The 20,304-nt window shown below is 38.6% G+C and overlaps 1 protein-coding gene across 2 annotated transcripts in view; it reads right to left on the bottom strand.

Moving 5' to 3' along the window:
- The window catches only part of UNC13C (unc-13 homolog C), a 589,653-nt gene extending 570,741 nt beyond the window's left edge, over window positions 1-18,912 (bottom strand). Inside the window, exon 1 of one of the 2 annotated variants that reach the window (XM_068536284.1) lies at window positions 15,921-18,912. In XM_068536284.1, the coding sequence (XP_068392385.1) occupies window positions 15,921-18,909 (2,989 nt within the window). In that variant the 5' untranslated portion in view covers window positions 18,910-18,912. The remainder of the gene's footprint in view (window positions 1-15,920) is intronic. The other variant, XM_068536278.1, reaches the window with a different exon arrangement.
- Between the last annotated feature and the right edge of the window lie 1,392 nt (window positions 18,913-20,304).

The raw sequence follows: 20,304 nt of genomic DNA, 5'->3' as shown, positions 1-20,304 counted from the left end.
TCCAGTGCAAGCTGCTATGGTGTCTGACAGAAGCTGTGAACTGAAGAGATACAACTACAACCAGAACTGAGACACTGAAACAGAAAGGGAGAAGAGATACCCTGACCTCCTTTCCCTTTGCCAGCTGACCTTCTGCAAACTTGACCAGACCCTCCTGGAAAAGGAGATTGAATACAATAGGCAGGGATCAGCCTCCTGGAGCAGAGAGTAAGCCAGAGAAGTCAATTCAGGGGCAAAAGATCATTGAATGAATTGGCAGGAGGAACCACTAGCAGTATTTAAATTCCTCTCTCTCTCCATCTCTGTCTCTGTTTCTCAAATCTCTCTCTGTCCATGGAGTTGAACTAGTTCAATGACACTATGATGACATTCCACTGTATATAATATGGGGTTTTAATAGTGAGGTCATTCCCGTTCGATGCTTTTCCTAGCCCACAAAAGTGAGCACCGAAAGGACATATAGGTTACATATACCCAAGAAGCTCAAAAAAGAAAAGGAGAAAAAAATTTAATTGCCTAGGTATTACCTAGTATCTGTATCTCAGCTTTTCTCATCTGTGAAACAAGGGGACTGGATTAGAATGGGAGTTCTCCATTCTGGCTGGTCTTCAGAAACATAGGAAATCCTATTGACCATACACATTCCCAGATCCTTCTCCAGACCCAATGAATCAGAATCCTCAAGAGTGAGACCCCAGAACCTTTGTATATAAAATTCCCCCAGGTGATGCTGGCATGCATCTAGGCTTGTAAACAACTGTACTCAAGAGCTACAAGACTCCCAGATCCAAAATACCATGACAATAATATAAAGTTAGAAAGGTGATCAAAAGAATCATTTTTCTTATCACCCAATAGAGAATATTAGACATTAAGATATATGTATAATATATATAACATATATATAATATGCATATACATATACATTTTTCTTATCACCCAATAGAGAATATTAGAAATTAAGATATATATAACATATATATATAAATGATGTTTCTCTAACCTATTCAAAATTTTTAACATTTTCTTTTTTTATATTTTATATTTTCAGATTTTCATTCTTATGTTGGTAAATAGAAGTTCACTGAGTATTTTTCATTTGTGTTTCTTCCTATAATTTAGGCATTGGTCTCTGATGCAGTCTTGTATTAATTGCATCTATGCTATCATGAAGGTAGTAGCTATTTTAATAGTGGCATCCTTTTACTGCAATTCAGCATGTAGTTTTACAACTGACTACATGAGGAGAACCAGTTTCTAGTAAGTTCTTCAGCACAATTACTGTGTGATCTTGGACAAAACATCTAACCTCCAGGCCCTCATTTTCCTCCACTGTTAAATGACAGAATCGGTCTAAGTCATTTAGAATGTTCCTTATAGCCTAAAACACATTAGTCTGAGAAATGTCACATTAAATCTACATGTCTTCCTTTGTTTTCTGCTGCTTCATTTTAAAAGAGAGTCTGGATACAAATAAATGTAAAGATATTCCATGTTCATGGATTGGAAGAATTAATATTGTTAAAAATGTCCATACTACCCAAAGCAATCTACAGATTTAATGCAATCCCTATCAAACTACCCATGACATTTTTCACAGAATTAGAACAAGTAACCCTAAGATTTGTATAAAACCATAAAAGACTTTGAATAGCTAAAGAAATCCTGAGAAATAAAATAAAGCAGGAGGCATCATACTTACTGATTGCAAGCTATAAAATAGACACATAGGTCAATGGAACAAAATAGAGACCCCAGGAATAAACCCACACATATAGTGTCAATTAATCATTCTTTGACATAGATCCTAGTAATATTTTTTTTGATCTGTCTCCTCAAGCAAGGGAAATGAGCAAAAATAAACAAATTGGACCTCATTAAACTTAAAAGTTTTTGCACAGCAAAGGAAACCATTAACAAAATGAAAAGGCAACCTACTATATGTTCCCACTTATATGTGGAATCTAAAAAATGAAACGAATGAATATAACAAAACATAAACAGACTCACAGATACAGAGAACAAACTAGTGGGTTACTGGTGGAGAAAGGGGTGAGGGGAGGGGCAAGATAGGTGAAGGGTATTAAGAGGTACAAACTACTAGGTATAAAATAAGTAAGACACAAGGATGTAATGTACAGCACAGGGAATATAGCCAATATTTTATAATACCTTTATATGGAGTATAATCTATAACAATATTGAACCACTGTGATGTTTACCTGAAAATAATATAATATTGTAAGTCAACTACATTTCAATAAAAATAAATAAGACAGTCTGGGTTTTCAAAAAATTGGATACCTTGTGCTAAAGGGAGTGTGATAAATAAACAATTGTCTACTAGTTATTTACACTTCAAACCTGAGTTACCATTTTCCCAATGCAATAGGGAAGCCCAAGAGGTTGGACAAAGTTTCCAAGCGTCACTCATGTTTATTCAATCTTGTAATCAGAGGAGTGTTTTCTTATCAACCTGATTTGATTTACCTTGACATGGAAATGACTTCCTTCCCCACAACTGCTCTTCTTTCTAAATAATTTATACTCACACTGAACAATGCCAGAGAAATCAAAGTCACCAACAGAATCAAATTACAGTAATAAATGGATACACTGATAACTAATACTACTACTCAGCACTTCTATAATATTTCTCAGTCTGGAAGACATATAGAGTCATGTCTTTTACGTAAGAAAAGGAAATCCTTCTAATACTCCATTGACTATTAAAGTTTTGAGCAGAAAAGTGAGTTACCTAAGCAACGGACCATAAGAATCAAGGACCCATGTAACAATTCAGGGTGGTAACAAGCAAAATGTATGACAAAGTTCATCAGTGATATACAAAAATTGCTTTTGCTTAATAATTGGTTTTAATAATAATCTACCCATGTTATTTGATAACATACTTGACTGTGACTATGGTTAAATTAATGGAGCCAGATCAAAGCTTTACTGTATTTGGTTTTTATTTCTGTAGTGTCTATAAAAGGCATCAATGAAAATCATTTGCTACCTGCCCAGTTAGGTCATTACGCACGTATGCACATTCACTCAGGCAAACACACACTTGTATTTCTTCCAGAATATCTGCACAGAAATAATGCTCTGATTCTTTACATGTCTGTCAGTCCTGCTAACTCCACCTCAAAGATGTAGAAACTTCAAATTGTTTAAAGATGGTTTCATTCAAGCCTAACCTTATGTGAGCTTGGTTACCAAAATGGTGTGATTTCAGGATATGTGGACAAGTTCTGCTATCCAAAAACTAGATATCCCACCTGTTTGCCAAAGCCTAGAATGACTTTACCAGCAGGAAAACCTGTCACTGTATAACAGAAGAGAAAAGGCAAAAATGCAAATATCCTCAAGAGATACAGCTTATTAACTGAAAATCAATTACAATAAATATCGGACTCATTCTACAAATCAATGTTGGGAAGGGCAGGGGATGATGAAGGAGAGAGTGGTGACTACAGGGCACTTAATAATCAGAAGACATAGCACTGCCAGCCCAGAAGACTGTGGGTGAGGGGCTGGGGTGGGGGCTAAGAAGATGATGATGGAAGCCCCATTCACTTCGACACAATTTTGCCCAGATATTTTTCAACATGCACAGAAGTGTGTTTGCTCACTCACTGCTGTCACTAACAATAATTTCTAACCCAATACACCTCACTGCCTGAGATCATTTATAAGGTCTCTCAAACCCAGGCATTCTGATTGCAAATACCTTCATATTGTTCACAAGAGGCTGTATAGTAATTAAGAGCAAGTATCTGCACACTGGCTCTGATGAAGGTGACTCAGCTACGTAAATGACTGCTAAACTTAATGGCCTAAGTAAGTCTCTATTACCTCCTCGGTAAAATGAGGGCATTAATAGTCATGACCGCAGGCCTTAGTTTGGGTTTCCCCAGAAGTAGAGATTGGGACAAGAACATGAGGGTAAGTAGTTTCTTTGGGAGGCGGTCCCTGGAAGCAGGAAGGAGAAGCAGTGAGAATGAGGCCGAGAGGGAGGACAAGCCAATCTAAGGGTGCATCACTGGGGCTGCTGCAGACAACTGCAGGCCCTCCAGAGCTGTGGTCTCCTAAAGGGTAGAAGGCTGCAGCATTTATCTAATAACCACCCAACACCCCTGCTTGAGGGTTGCTGATGGGAATCCCTGAACACCAGGGAGACTCCAAAGCAGAAATTCAAAAGAATGAAGGCACCTGCCTGAGGTGGGAGGCTGTCAGTGAAAGATGAGGCTGAGCGCCCATGCTGTGGGACATGACGGCTGCAGCTGAAATCAGAGGAGGGCTCAGGTGAGTGACCTGGAGTTCCAGAGACACCTGCTGCACTCCCATTGGTTTGTGGAGACTTAAGTTGAAAAACACATGCAAAGTACTCACTTCTGTTATATAGTTTGAAATGAATAAATGTTACTTGTTATCTTTAATGTGATGACTCCTTTTCATCTTCAGCTTATTAGTAGTAATAATTAACAGCTACAAGTTAAATACTAATTAATTAACAATTAAATAGTAATTGTCATTAGTCATCCAGTGATTTAATTATATTTTCTGTCTTCACTTCTAATTATAATTACAATGTCCTTCACAGTATACATTCAGGTAAATGCTAATAAATATTTTTATAATAAACAATTTAATAATATTTGACTATAAGCCACAATGCCTCTTACTACAGTTAGCTCAAGAATAATTTGGTTGTTTTTTTAACTGATGTAGAGTTGATTTACCTTGTGTTACTTTCTGCTGTACACAAAGTGATGCAGTTATACATATGCACGTATTCTTTTTTATATTCTTTTCCAGAATGCTTTATCACAGGATATTGAATATAGTTCCCTGTGCAAAACAGTAGGACCTTGTCGTTTATCCATTCTAAATATACTAGCTTGCATCTGCTAACCCCAAAAGAAATAATTTTGAATTGACCTGAATTCGACAGTAACCCTTATCAAGGAGAGAATCCAATTCTTTGCGTCTTAGGTTTTCTCCCTTCCTACGGCCCTAATCCTGAGCTCATCACACTTCTAGCACTCAATAAATGCTGTTGGACTTACTTGGCTCTCTTTGTTGAAACTGCCCTGAGGCAAAGCAGTTAACAAGTTAGAGTTCAGGCAGTTGCTTGTTTTTGTGTTCCATTGAAACATCGGTAACTGTAGTTATTAATACTGTGTCCAGTGCCTTGTGCCAAGCTGCCTATGCCCAGTCTTCCAAGCATTCAAACCACAAAAATAATCACATAACTGGTCACTTCCCAAAATGCATTCTAGATGGTTTAGTTCAGTTAAGAAACATATGGGAAAGTAATTGTAGCATTGGACTTCTGGCTCGAATTTCTCAGAAATAGTTTAAGATCAAAGGAAGAAGTCTTTACGCTTTTTAGGTAGGTTGGCTCCCTACTGATTACTTACTGGTTTGGTGGAAAACCTATCTTTTTCTTTTAATTTAATTTAATTTTTATTTATTAATTTTTTAAAATAGGTGACCAACTGTGGAATCAGGTAATGATATATTTTCTTTCTTTTTTCATTTTTTTTGGCTGCGTTGGGTCTTCTTGCTGCGTGCAGGCTTTCTCTAGTTGCAGTGAGCGGGGGCTACTCTTCATTGTGGTGCACGGGCTTCTCATTGTGATAGCTTCTCTTATTGTGGAGCACGGGCTCTAGGCATGCAGGCTTCAGTAGTTGTGGCTCACAGGCTCAGTAGTTGTGGCTCGTGGGCTCTAGAGCGCAGGCTCAGTAGTTGTGGCACACTGGCTTAGTTGCTCCGCAGCATGTGGGATCTTCCCGGACCAGGGCTCGAACCCGTGTCCCCTGCATTGGCAGGCAGATTCTCAACCACTGCACCACCAGGGAAGTCCCTTTAATTTTATTTTTATCACATGGAGATACTATTATTATTTACATTTTGTCAGTGAGGAAACTCAGCCACAGAGAAATTAAACAACTTGCCTAAGATTGAACAACTTGTAGGCTGACTCAGAGCCCGTGCTTTTAACCACTCTGTTAGGCCGCCTCATTGCTGGTCACTGATGGATACTGTGACAGATGCCAGGGCACACAGCACAGCCTCTGAAGCCCAGGAGCTCACCACCTATGAGGGGGGCGGCGAGCAAACAGGCACTTCAGCACAATGAGCCCACTGGTGGTCTGGACCTTGTCCTAAAAGTACGACAAAGATTTTTTTTTTTTTTTTAATAGATTTGCAGGTTTGTATGTATCTCTGGATACACAGAGGTGACAGATTGTGAGGGCAACAGGGAGAACCAGAGCAAAGAGACAGGAAGACTAGTTAGGAAATTCTAGCAATAGTCCAGGCAAGAGATGATGGCTGCTAGAATTAGGGGAGACACAAGGAGATAGAGAGAATGTGCTGTGGTTGAGAGACAATTAGAAGGTAAAATGGTCAGGGCTTGTTAAATGACTGAATTCAAATTCGAAACCTTTGGCAGAAGCTTCCAGTGAGCCAAGTCTTAAGTCCTGTGCTCAAGCCAGGCCTTCCAGGGGAAGGGAGAAGGAACTTCCAGCCACCTGCAGCATCTGCAGCAGGACACAGGGCACTACTTCCCTCCAAGGGCTCACACACTCAGGAACATCAGTAAGAAAGGAATTCAGATGGTTGTCAGCCCAAAATGAGACAAATGTCCATAAAGTGTGACAAGGAAGCATCCAAGAAGGATGACTTTCTGACCTGAGCAAACAGGGAGATGTGGTGCCATTTACTGAGATAGGAAATCCAGGAGGAGAAACAGGATTAGGAGACAGAGGAAGAAAAGAGTTTGATGCTAGGCATGATGAGTTTGAGATCTACAGAATATTCCATTCGAATGAAGTCCTACAATTCATTATGGCCAATCCCTTTCAATGGCTTTCCATGGTAATTAGGGGAAAAAGTCCCAACTGCTCCACAAGACTCAGAAAAATCTGGCCTCTGGATATTGCACCAGATTTGTTTCATACCATTCTCTGCCTTGCCTGATGAACTCCAGCCACACCAGGCTTTCTTTAAGTTTCTCAAATATTTCATACCACTTTCTGCCTTAAGATCCTGGTCCAATCCACTTCCTCTGCCTGGAATGTTTTTTTCTTTCCCTTAGCCTAGTTCAAGGTATTCATTCTTCAGACTTCAGATCAAATGTCATTTCCTCAGGGAAGTCTTCTCTAAACTTCAAATGATAATATGCCCTCTTAACACTTTGTACTTACTTCTCCAGCAGTTAGCCAAGTTTAAAATGATGGATTTGTGTATTTTTGAAATTTAAGTTCATCACAATCACTTAACAAAGATGAAGACCAAATAAGATTTGTCAGTACTATATCCCAGATGCCCAGCCAGGCAATTATATACTTACTGAGGGATGAGTGAACTAGTCGGTGAATTAATGACTGAAAGAATAAATGTATGATATACATTTGGGGAAGGGAGAGTTAGCCCAAAGACACTGATTTGGGACCATCAACACAAAAAATGATAACAAGCCAGTGGAGCGTATGAAATCATTCAAGAAAGAGTGAAAGGAGAAAAGCACTTAGTATCTATTATTAACTATTAACTGTTAAGCATTTCTTAATGTGATCCATGAATCATACTGCATTGAAATTAACTAAAGATTTGATCAAGGAATTTATATTTTAGTCCAAGTGCTCCCAAGTGATCCTCACGCATTCTAAAACCTGAGAACCACTAACTTTAAGAATCAGCAGAGAAATACCTTTGACATAGCCCCAGAAGTTTGTGTTAGAGACCAGGTGTTCTAAAGTCCAGAAGGAAGGAGCATAAATGTACACAAGTAGCTAAGAGCATGCTGTTGTGCACAGAGCACCAGAGTAGGATTCAGAAGTCCTGGAGTTGATACCTGGTCCCGTCGCTTGCCAGTTTTACAACCTACATAACTACTAGTAATTACCTTAAGGTAACAGAGACTTGAAGAGGTTGGCTCTCTCACTGGTGTTTTATGAGAATTAAATACATGTGATAGTTAATTCTAAGAAACATGAAAATTGCTTTATGTGTTTAGAAAATGCAAAGGAAATGTTGATCAACTTGGGAATTTTCCTACTGATTTTCCTCACATAGTAAAATACCACCCTGTTAACACCGAGTGAATTCACATCTTCTGTCTCTGTGCATGCCCACGTGAGTGTGTGTGTCTTCAATTGTAATCACTAAAGAACAAAATGAAAGCCATGGGCTTTCCACAAGACATCATTAAGCATCAGAAAAGGTGTTAAAGAAAGAGGAAGCTTAGCCTACATTTCTGGGAAATAATATCATATTCAGTCTGTCATTTCTTGTTTGCCACTATTACATGCAGCCAACAATTTCATTTATCACAAGTTTCACAGAAATGGTACCTGGATAATCACGTTGCCTGTAATAATATCATGTAAAATGGAAGACTGGTCTGATAGCTTGAGTGCTGGCTTATGATTTGGGAGAACAGCTTGTAACTGTAGCTCTGCTTACAAATCTGTGCTGTCAGGTAAATCAACGTTTCGCCACCTCAGGTTTCCATTTTATAAAATTGAATAGCAATACTTAATTTCTAAAATCCCAAACTAGGCAGCAGTGAGTAAGCACGTAGAATCTGGAAAATAAATGCCTAATTCTAAATCCTGGTTCTGCTACTTCTTAGTTTTTTTTTTCTCCTCTTAGAAGAAGTATAGTGTCTCTGTTTCTCATCTATAAAATGGAGATGATAATAATAGTACCTAGCTCATAGGATTATTGTGAGGATTATATAACTTAATATAGTATAAAATATTTAGAATAGTGTCTGGCACATAAAAAAGCACTCAATAAGTGTTACCTGTTATTAAGCTACCTATCTTATGGGGTTCCTAAGAAAATTAATGTGTGTGCTTCTGTGTGCCAATGCTACATTAAAAAATATCCACACACACATCAAGTTTCATACTTAGAAATTAGTACTATCCTTTTTAAAGTAGTAACCATGGTTGAACTGGAGAAGAAGTAAGGGATAAGTTGGAAGTGAAGATGATTGGAGGGAGTAGAGAGAGATACATTTATTCTAAATAAGGTGACACTGCTCAAAGTATCTTTGGGATCTTTGGGGACTGCCTACAGAGTCATATCACAGTCGCTGGAATCTGCTGAATGTTAGTCATTTTTATCCTCTAAGGTTTCTTTTATTTTTGGAAGTAGCTGAGACCCAGCATGAACCAAGTTTGATGAAAGAGGTAGTTGACAAGATTCCATAACATACTTTCCTTTTAAAATGAAGAAGAAGAAAATGCACACCATAGGTTGGAATAAACCATGGTGAAGAAGTCCATTAATGCATTTAGTTCCTTCTGGTCTTGTAGTCTATGGAGACAACCTAAGCTAATACCTTATCATGGGGAACAGTTCTGTTTGCGGTCAGGGCATCCCGGCAATCTGAGACTCAGCATCAAGTCATTCTCCCTGCAAATTGGGCTCAGCCCTTGGATGCCAGTGGAACAATCAAACTTTTTTTTTTTTTTTTTTACCTATATTAGAGACTCATTCCTGACCATGGACCTCAGTTCAGGCAACTAGGTCACTCTCTGGATGACCTATTTAGTATATCAATCCCACTGGGATTTGCTTTCCTCTTAATAGTTCCCATTCTGGGATGTTCAGATCCTTTCCTAGTCCCTAACCAGGTAACCAATGTCCAATCAAAAAAGAAGCCTTCCTGGAGAAAATTCTTGCCCACCTCATGTCCCCAGTTCTCTTTGTTCCTGGCTGTTCTGTACCTCCCCAGCTGATAAGCAGAGTTAGACTCTCGATGCCTTAGTAGCCGTCTGTAGCCTGACGTATACTTTCTAAGTAGCAGATTTTCTTCTGCTGCACTGGACTTTCTCTCCTCACTTCCTCCTGGGATTTATCCCAGAGTCTGAATCACCCCCGTGGGTATATCTATTTCAGGTCCCAGCTCCTCCAATTCTAATCTAATCAATAACAATTGATTAGGCTATACTTTGTTGTGTCTTACACCAGGCTACAGAGTCTCTTTATTTTATTCCACACCACATAGAAAATTCTCACATGATTCACAATTTCTATAGAATATATCTCTCTATTTGAACTTGCAGAAAGTGTATGAACAATGACATTAGCCAAAACAAACAAACAAAAACCTATCCACCTGAGATTTTGACATAGTACCTTTTCTTGAATCTCTGGAATTTGGAAATCGCACTGCAGGCTTTGAAGTGATACTCTTAGTACAATCTGGAAATCACCATCTTTCATCGTCAGTTAATACTTCCCCTGAAAAATGTGTTTTTAGTTTCACTACAAAGACAAGTGTTCCAGGTATATAGCTGGGAGCCATTAATAATTATAATAAACAAAATCTTTGAACCCTGCATTTTCATTGTTCCTGTTAACAGCCAGCTTTCGTTTATCCTTGTGAATTTCTTCCCTACCTCCTGTAAAATGCTTTCATTTCTCAAAAACTACTATTATCGGCACTTCCTCACTCTTAATAAAGTCTTTTAATGTGACAAGTGTCACCCTCCAGATTTTGTAAACTTCTTAAAAATGTGATAATATCTCATCCCAAATTATTATCACTCACTTTGTGTTAACAGAGATCAATACTTACTCCAGAAGCTAACACAAAACTGGCTGATCTTAAAAGCACAACTTATTTGTATGCTTAAAAATATGAGCTATGCCTTTTCATGACAAGACTTGCCCACACCTGCAATGGGATGTCATGGAAAGAGCATCAGATGCTGAATTCTATCATATGTACATGAATTTCCATCAATATTCTTATTAGCTGTATAGACTTTGACCTGCTTTTGCCTCATTAAGACTCAGTCATCTCATTTACAAAATGGGGCTAATACTACCCAACAAGGATTAAATATGTACTTAAAATTTCTAGAGGTGAATAGGATAGGAAGGTGTTAAATATGTGTTGGTTCTGTCCCTATCTGTTAGCTCCATCTCACACCAGCATATACTCTAAGACCTTTGGGTCCTCTTGGAACATACCACCATTACCTCTCTCCCCACGCAACTGATTTATAAACACATTTGTATTCTGAGTCCCAGTCCTGTCTCCTAGAAGAATTACTCCCTTGGGTATTTTGGGCTTTCTGTCTAGCAAGAGGTAGAGATGCCAGCTGTGTCTAATGCCTGTAAGGACCCTTGGCCACTTCACTCTTCACAGGTCTCCTTTCTAGATCATAATCTATTTCAAAAACCAAGACAATCACTTTATATTACAGGTAATTCTAGAGTATTTAGAAGCAAACAATACTAAACCAAAAGGGTATTGCTATGCACAGCGTTTTAATAGAACATTTTACAAATGCTTTGCCTTCTGCTATTACCAGTACTGCTATACTTGCCTTGAAGAAGGACGTTTCAATTTCAAGGAATACATATATTGTTCTCTATATTTTAATGTGTATAAATTACCAAAACCTTTTCATAAGTGTAATAAACTACTGCTCTGGAGAATTAGAAAATCATTCTTCATTTTAAGAAAATTATTCACACGTTTTCTTAGACTGCTTCTATCTCTTCTAATTTGAAAAGAAGAGATGAAACAACACTACGCAGGAAGGTATAATATTTGCTGTACAGTGCGTAGCAGCACTCTTCAATTGTGCTATGATGCTCACCTGCATCAGGCAGCATGTTAAAAAGGCAGACCCCATCGCTCCTGACCTAGACTCTCCGCAGGGGAGACCCGGAGGCACTCAAAAATTTAAGAAGCACCTCGTGATAGACAAACTTGGGCCAACAAACCTTCAAAACTTAGTTGAACTATTTATTCTTCAACATTAAACCTGGAATTTAAGTAAATTCAGCTAAGTTTTTAGAGATGTATAAGTTACATCATCATAGAAAGAAAGATGTGATTAACAGAGCCAAAGCAGTGAAAAGTCCTGTTTGCACTCTCCATCACATTTTCCCTATTGTACTATATTAAAATATATCTAGTAAAATTGTCTTTTGGATGGAAAGAAAGAAAACTAAAGTTTATTTGAATTCTAAGAGTTCTCCACTTTGTATGGAACTAGATAGCCAAGCAACTTAGAAAGGAGTCTAGCATTTAGACTAGATGAGATAAATAAATATGTGTGGACTAGATAAATTTGCCAGATACTGGGGCAGGCTCTGGCATTACAGTAGCAACAGAAGGAGCAATTCACTCATGGACTTTATAATCTGTCTAGGAGCAGCCTCTTTCAGAACCTACAGACAGCCTGGGAATGGCATTTCAAAACAAAACAAAAATTTTGTTCTTTGCTAGAAAAATTTACTGCAAACTGACTTTAGAATCAGGTAAAGTGTACTCAGACTTCAAAACAGCATCCTTCAAGCAGCTGCTGTACACTATTTATTGGGCTCTACAAGCCTTGATTTATAAGATGAACCATGGATTTGAAGTAGAGAAACCGGGAATGAACTATTTCATTACAAAACCCTAGTGTCTTTCCTATTAGTCCTGTTTTCTCATTAAAATCCTTTATTTGGAATAAGGCCCATGGCTCATGCCACCTCCATTTTCATCATGTTTCTCCACCTTCACACATGAACAAAACAACCTTTGAGGTGAGTAAGCATATGGCCGCTCTAAATAAACAAATTAGCCATCTATTTAATTCTTGATTCACCCCCTTACTAACTGTATGACACTGAACAAGTTATGGAAGTTTTCAGCATCTCAGTTTCCTCACCTGTAAAATGAGATAATAATGGAATCAAATTCACAGTGATGTTGCAGGAAGCAAAGGGATAAAAAAGCAGATAAACTGCCTGGAAAGTGCCTGGTATATAGTAGTGCTCAATAATAAGTTTTTATCTCTAATCATACTTCTGAACTCTCAGGAGATAAAGTCATAGTCTTAGCAATTAAAGGTCACAGTTTGGATTTGGATTTGACTTCAACGCTTGTGCTTTTTATTTAGTATCCTGCTTCCCTTGATTCAGGCATTCATCCAAGGTATTAATTCAGTGCCATCTCTGTATAAAGCACTGGTCTAGGCACAGTGCAGATGAAGGGATGAAAAGACAAGACCTCTGGCCTTCAGATTACAGTTTAGAAGAGAACATGAGGAATGCACATAAATTGTCTTTACATAAGGTGGAAGCCAGAGCCATAAGAGATAGGTATAGGGAAATTCAGAGGAGATAATAATTAATTCCAGTTGATGGGTGGTGAAGGGCTAGAGGTAGGGGATCAGATGTTTACCACCATGGTGTGGGTTTCAGGCCAGCTACACAAGCAGGCTCCAGCAGCAAGAGAAGAATATGGCCTCATGGGGGTTCTGGCTACACACAGTCTAAAATCTCTTTCCCCACTGGCCTGCTGTTCAAGGTGAAGATTCTCAGAAACACTAGTACCAAACATCCATGTAGATTGGGGTCTTTAAAAAATCCCTCTTTACCAGGACCCTGAAGACAAAAGTTGAAATAAATGATTCAAATTTATGAGCTAACATTTCCATCAAGCAATGACAGGAGAACCGCATCCCACATCGTTTACAGCAAGAGCTCTAAGGTCCAATCTTGCCAGGTTAGTAATGGAGAAAAGACAGTACTGCTACCTAATGGTGACTGGGTGGTCATGGAGAGAAAAATCTGTTGGCATCTACCCAAAGCCCAGTAAGCAGATGGCCATGGACATGAAACCCATCATGACGACCGGCAGCTCATTGGGATGCTCTGAGCCGGGAAGGGGCCTGAAAAATACCCTTCTTTGGCTGCCCTTCCTCATGAGGCATATTGGCGGCACAGGAAGGGGACAATTGCCTAACTGCTGCCAAAGGGAGAAGAGATGGCCTTTAAAATCTAGGCTACCGCAACCTCCTGGGTAGTCAATCTGGTGCCTTTCAGGCAACCAGAGAGCATCTTAAAGACGTGTGTATGATTTCCTCTAGGATAAATGATATCCAACAGATTCCATTCAAAGCTGGCTGATAGGATAACAAGCCAAGCTCCAAGACGTAGAGGGGTCTGAGTCCTCTGTTGTCAGGCCTGGTGTGTCAGGTATGTGATACCGATTGTTTTACCTTCTTAGGATTCTGAAGTGGGTGATGTGTGGATAACCAAGTGTATTTATGTCTTCTGAGGATAAGTGCCATTGAATGACTAGGATTGTTAGCTATGTAAATGGTCATTATCAGTAACAACCTACCTTGCAGAAGTTTGCTAATTTGGGGTATTTTTTAAGTTAATGAAGATCCACTTTTTTTCTGAAATGTATAGTTTCATTATATTTATAATATTGCCTAACATTCCAGATACCTTAACCAGTTAGCATTAAAACGTTCATGTATTGCATCACAACAGACAAACACAAACATATACACACACACTGCTTATTCTTAATATGCCTTTAAGTAGACCTCTCTGAATCCATAGTAAGTAAAATACACTGCCAAAAAGCTGACCTGTATTTGAAGAAACTATGAACTGAGTTTCAGTAATAAGAATATCTAATATTAAAAGTCACTCTGAAATAAGATAGACATTATTCCAATATGAATTACATTTACATAAAAATGTTGACTACTTGGCCCTTTCAAATCAATTTTAAAGATAGTTGAGAACTTTTCCCTGAAGAAAATAACAACCAAAAAAACACAGCCAATGTACCCAAGATGCCCTTGACTTATATTGTTCTTTAAATAAATTACGTAAGATATGTTGTTTTATACGGACAGAATTTTAGAGCAGAGAACCCTAATAGTTATTTCACTTGTTTTAGGGCCTGAAACAGTTTAACCGTAAAGGTATCTGATTATTCAATGATCCACCCATGTCAACCAGAAAATGGCCAGTTTGGAGTAGTATCTGATCACAGTTTTGCTTAAGAAAAAGAAGCCGTAATCAGCTACCGGCTGAAGAAATTATTATATTATTTCATAATAGCAAGTAACACTTGATCATAAAAATATATACCGTTATGGAGTATTATATACAGTAAGTATTTTAAAGATGACAATGCCATAATCAAGGAAACCATTAACAATAGGTAATTCATTAAAACTGAGATTATCTCAAACTATCCCAAAGATATAAAGAGATAAGCATGCAAATAACATAAATGGTAAGGGATTGAGGTAAGTGCAGATGAAGTTTGGTTGATAAATAAAAAGTCAAAAAATTTTTTATTTACATGCAGCTAGTTTTCCAAAGTATATGATCCAAAATTGTTCCCCCAGGAGGTCAAGTAAAATTATTAGGTAAGGTGCTGCTTTCATTTCCATAATGGGCAAGAGACTTCTGCTCCACTCTTTAGGAGGAAGCTACTCAACTCTATCTCCTTTATCCTCTAAAAGAGTGACTTGTGACCACTCAGGTACAGCCTAGGGTTTTGGCTCTAATACCCTCCCTCAGCTGCATCGGTAGGTAGTGAGGGAGGTTGTGGTCCTCCATGGTATGGGCTGGGGTTGGCTGTGCAGAACTAGCTCTTCCTGCTGGCAGGCTCCAAAGTATAGATTTGATGGGAAAAGGAGTGGGAAATCTGGGACTCCATCTTTCCTAATTCTTTAAGATTAATTTTATCTTTCTCCCAATCCCTGTAAAACCTAACAGGACCAAAAAGTAGACCCCAGGCTGCTCTTTGATTTCACTCATCCTTCCTTTGATAACTGATGCAATAAAGTTGGAAATATGAAATGGGGTTTTTGCTTAATCCTAGCACAGAAATCTTGAGCCACAGAGTATAGGGCTTATTTTACTATGACCTATTTGAAAACACTTTGATTTTAAATCATCAAGCCCAACTTGTTGGGGGAGTTGAGTAAAATAAAATCCTTCTCAGAATAAACATGCAAATTCCTTGAAAGTAAATTCCTTCCCCCAAGAGTAAACAGAACATGCTCTAAAGAACACCACCCAATGGTAAAACACAATGAGCTCATAATGTAGCATTTAAACATAAATACCTCCAGCCAGGATCTTCTCTTCCAATTCTGCCATTTGCTTCTTATAGGCTTTCAAAGCTGCTTCTTTGAAAGAGGAACGAATCTGCTTTGGCTTTATGATTTCCAGGGGCTTTTCAGGGATGTTTTGGTTTTCATCTTCTTTTATTTTCATTTCAGCTGATGTTTCCTTTAAGGTTTCCAATCCCCCTTCACTAACCACATCATCTGCCTGCCCATCATAACCCTCATCTTGTGGGGTTTCATAAGGTGTTTCATATGAAGGGTGATCATATTCCTGAATTTGTTCATCTGTTTCAGTAATACTAGTCCTGTTTTCTAGCTTAGCAAGGACTTGTTCCATCACTTCAACATAATCTGTTTCATTATCAGCCACTGGTTCACTATAGTCCCCCTCATCCTCTGCTTTGTAGTAATAAGGCTCTGTGTAGACATCAGAGTCAAGCGTGGTACTTGATTCATTTGCAGTTGATTGGGATAATGTTCGAAATCTCCCAATTAAGGAAGAGCCGCTGTCCTCATACCCACTGAGACTCTGTGTGCTTTTGTTCCATACCACTTCCAAGGCTGATTTAGCCCTCTGTAGTGTGGATCCAAATTTTGGGAAGCTGAAAGCCTTATCAGTAAGGTCAATGCTTAATCGACTATGCCAAGATTTGGGTGGGGCATCCCCTGAATCATCACTTTGCAATTCACTTTGACTTCGATACATTATGGACAACTGGTTTTGGTTTTGGTACAGCTCATTAGAATTAGCTTCCTGATAAGAATTATACTGGCCAACCCACTGTCCTTGTGGTTCATTATCCAACCCAGGGCATGGAGATGAGTTGTCATCTTGGGTTAAATCATAGCCCTCAGAGTCATCCTGAAGGACACTGTGGCACTTTCCCAAGTCTTCTAGGCCTTCATGGTAAACATCTAGCTGTTGATCAGATAGACTGTTTGTGTCATAGTCAAAAACTTCCTGGGTGGATGAATCTAAACCTAAATCAGCTCCTTGCTCTACTTGATTCCATTCCTTCCATGGAGAAAGATCTTCATGTAAAGAGAGCTGAGAATCACTGTAGTGGCTCTGGTCTCCAGATGCACACACCATGCTATTACTCACTCCACTGTCCACAGTTTCTGTGTTCTCAATTTCACTCTGTACTTGGACACCCTGAGGAGCCCCATTCAAACACTGATCCTGAGGGCTGTCATACAAGGTAGGCGTGCCCTCCTGTTTCCTCTGCCAAAGTTCCCGGTCTGAAGACGACAGGAGGGAGCTTCCATTAGTTCTAGTGAAAAACTGATTTTCTGAAAAATCCTCCGAATAAGATTGACACAATTTGGAAAAGTCTGATTCAGAATGACTAAGTTTAGTGGTGAAAAAATCGCTCTGTGAGTGCCAGAGAGGTGTTGCATCTGCATAATAGGTTGTGGTTTGCTTTGCCAAGTTATCCGATTCTGGCAAATGCAAGGAAATTTTATCATATTCTGATTTATTTGCAATTCTGCTGCTACTAGAAGTTTTATTCTTGGCTCTAGCATTGTGTGATTTTGAACTTGACTTGGAAGTACTTCCTTTTGTTGGAAACTCTGACTTGGAAAGCACAGCATAACTGTTTCTATTTAGGTCAGATTCCAGCTCTCTATCACTGTCATCAGGTGACTGCCAACTGTTCTTCTTGCTTTTGGGCTCTGGAGTAGACAGCTTTATATCCATGCTCTCATATGTCTGGGAGGATGGTATCCCTCTCTCTTTCCTTTCTCTGATGTCATGAGTAAGAATATCTGTCGAGATTCCGATGCCTGTTCCTTTGAGTTTATATGATTTTTTTAAGACGGAATCCCTTTGCTGAGGGGTTTCAAAATACACAAGGATGGGTCGAGGCTTTGCATTGGGGCAATCCCTTTGATGTCCTATCCTCTGAGCAAATTCAATTTTAATAGCATTTGGTGCATCTGAAAAACCCATTTTATCTATTAGAATTTGGTAAACCACACTTTCAATGTATTCAAATCTTTCTTCGGGCACATTTAAGAATCTCAGGCTTGCCTTGTTACCCATATGACCTAAGTGTTTAATATAATCATGGATGTCTCTGGTTTCCCTCCGAGACTGGACAAACCCTGTACGGAGCTGCTCAATTTCACTTTGTACAACCTCCACGCTGCTGGACATCTCATCAATGGAATGCTTGAGAGCATTGACATGCCCTCGGAGTTCAGAAAGTTCTGTCTCAATCTGACTTATTCCCTGAAGTTCCTTAAAGATCATTTCCATGACATCCTGTGTTTGGCTAATGCAGCCAGAGGAACTGAATCCGGCCTCCAGGGCACTGGTCTTTGGGTTTCGGGCAGTTCTGTCCAAAGATTTGCTTCTGATTCCCCAGGTTTTCTTCATTGTGCTCAACTCTGAATCCGAGGAGACACACTCTTGACTCTTTTTCCATTTCCTCAGTTTGCGTAAAGCTCCTAGTTTTAAGCTATGCAGAGTGCGTTCCCCATCAGAGCTCCCCTCTGAGGGTGCCAGGCTGCTTGAACTCTTCCTGTTGCGTCTAACTGGCATCGCGCGTGTTGACTGTGCCTGGTTTTCTGTACTGCTCCTTAGTTCACTGAGTGATTCTGAGTAGGAGCTCTCAGTGGAAGATAACTCCTGAAGGAGATCCTCATTATCACCATTGGTTATATGAATATTTTTCTGGAGGCCATTGGCAATAGCTACTCGGTAACTGAACGTGGGGGAGAGGGAAAATTCTTTGTTAGCCTCGTCTTCTTCAGTGGATAAGTTGCGAGCAGATGAACACTTTGCAATCTTCTTTACAGTGCTTTTCAAGGTATTAGAAAATTTAGGGGGTTTGGTCTGGCCAGCAGTAAGAACGTCTTGATCCTTTTTCAGCTGACGATTCTTTTTTTTGGTTGTATTTCCCAATTTCTTTGCAAACATTCCTTTGCAAAGCTTATGGATGTAAGGTAAAATCAGGCTCTTGAAAAGATTAGCCACCATGGAGAGCAATTAGTGCAAGCTTTTCTGCCCCAAAGAAGTAAATAAGGTATCAGGATGGAAATCTGTAAATCCAAGGCCAGCATCACTGTTCAGATGTTCTGTGAATCACTGAAAATAGCAGGAAGGGCCGCTGTGGCTCTGCCACAATGTCAGTGTCCTGGGAAAACCAGAAGCCAAGCTCCATTTATGAAAGACATTCATTCACTCTTGGAGGAGGGGTTTCGTGAGTCGCTTTCATTTCCACATAACTTAATGCAGTACCTAAAAGAAAGGAACGTTAAAATGAACATCAGAATTCAATCCTAGATTTATCCCATTTCCAACATTTTTCAAAGCTATTCAAGATACACAGTGTGTGAAAAATTGCAGAGGGGACAGGGAAATATCTGAATTTCAACACAGTTACTTTTAAAACAACTAGTTAAAGCAAATCAGAACCAATAACTATGTTTAAATTATAATTTTCTTTTCCTAAATCACTTATGGGTGGACACAATTAAAATACGAATAAAGGTAATAATAATTATTTAGAAAATGTTGTGTAAGGTGACAGGCAAATTTAAAAAGCTATATTGCCTGCATGGTCTTATCATTTCTACTTTATATCTTTTCCTACAATTACATTTACTTATACAAACATAAACATTTCAGTCTAAATGTATTCCCCCCACCTCAAACATTTAAAATTCATCAAATTAATATTACCCATGTAGGTAAGATTTTTTTTATTCAAATAATCTTGTTATTCTAGGTATTCAATGATTGATAATTTCTTAAATAATGACTAAAGTAATTCAAGTAAGAAAACATTTCATGTGATGACATAAATACCAAGAGAAAATACATCTTGTATAGGCATCAAGTTTGTCAATGGAGTATCATGAATTGAAAAAAATAGTTATATCAAATTTAGGCATTGTAATAACAATAAAAACACAATAGGAAAATATATTTGAAAATGAGGATAACACATCTCAGTTCTGAGAGGATGTGGCTTGAGAAAGCAAAGCCACCTTAGGCAACCAGTGCAGCCTTGTGGCAGGTGGCAGGAAACCCATTCCCCGGGTTAGGACCATGACTGAAGATAGAACACCAAATCACAAAAACAAAATTGTACCACAAATGAAACATGTCTAAAGATAATCAAACATTGGTTGAATATAATTCATCCTATGATTTGGTATTTTATAATGCAAATGACCACACAAGTAAATCATATTTGTGATAGCTAGTTTTTTGAATTACATGAAGAAGAAGAAGACAGTTTACATTAATTTTGCTGCTTTACCAGCACTGTGCCCTGTATGTGGTAGGTATTCACACACAATTTTGTTGAATTGAACTTACTATTTTATCACTGAAATATATCACAGAATAATAGTAATGACCAAAAGC

Source organism: Eschrichtius robustus, chromosome 1 (genome assembly GCF_028021215.1).
Source record: "Eschrichtius robustus isolate mEscRob2 chromosome 1, mEscRob2.pri, whole genome shotgun sequence".
Lineage (NCBI taxonomy): Eukaryota > Metazoa > Chordata > Mammalia > Artiodactyla > Eschrichtiidae > Eschrichtius > Eschrichtius robustus.
The sequence above is the reverse complement of the archived record's forward strand: the minus strand, read 5'-3'. Positions and strand labels throughout refer to the sequence as shown.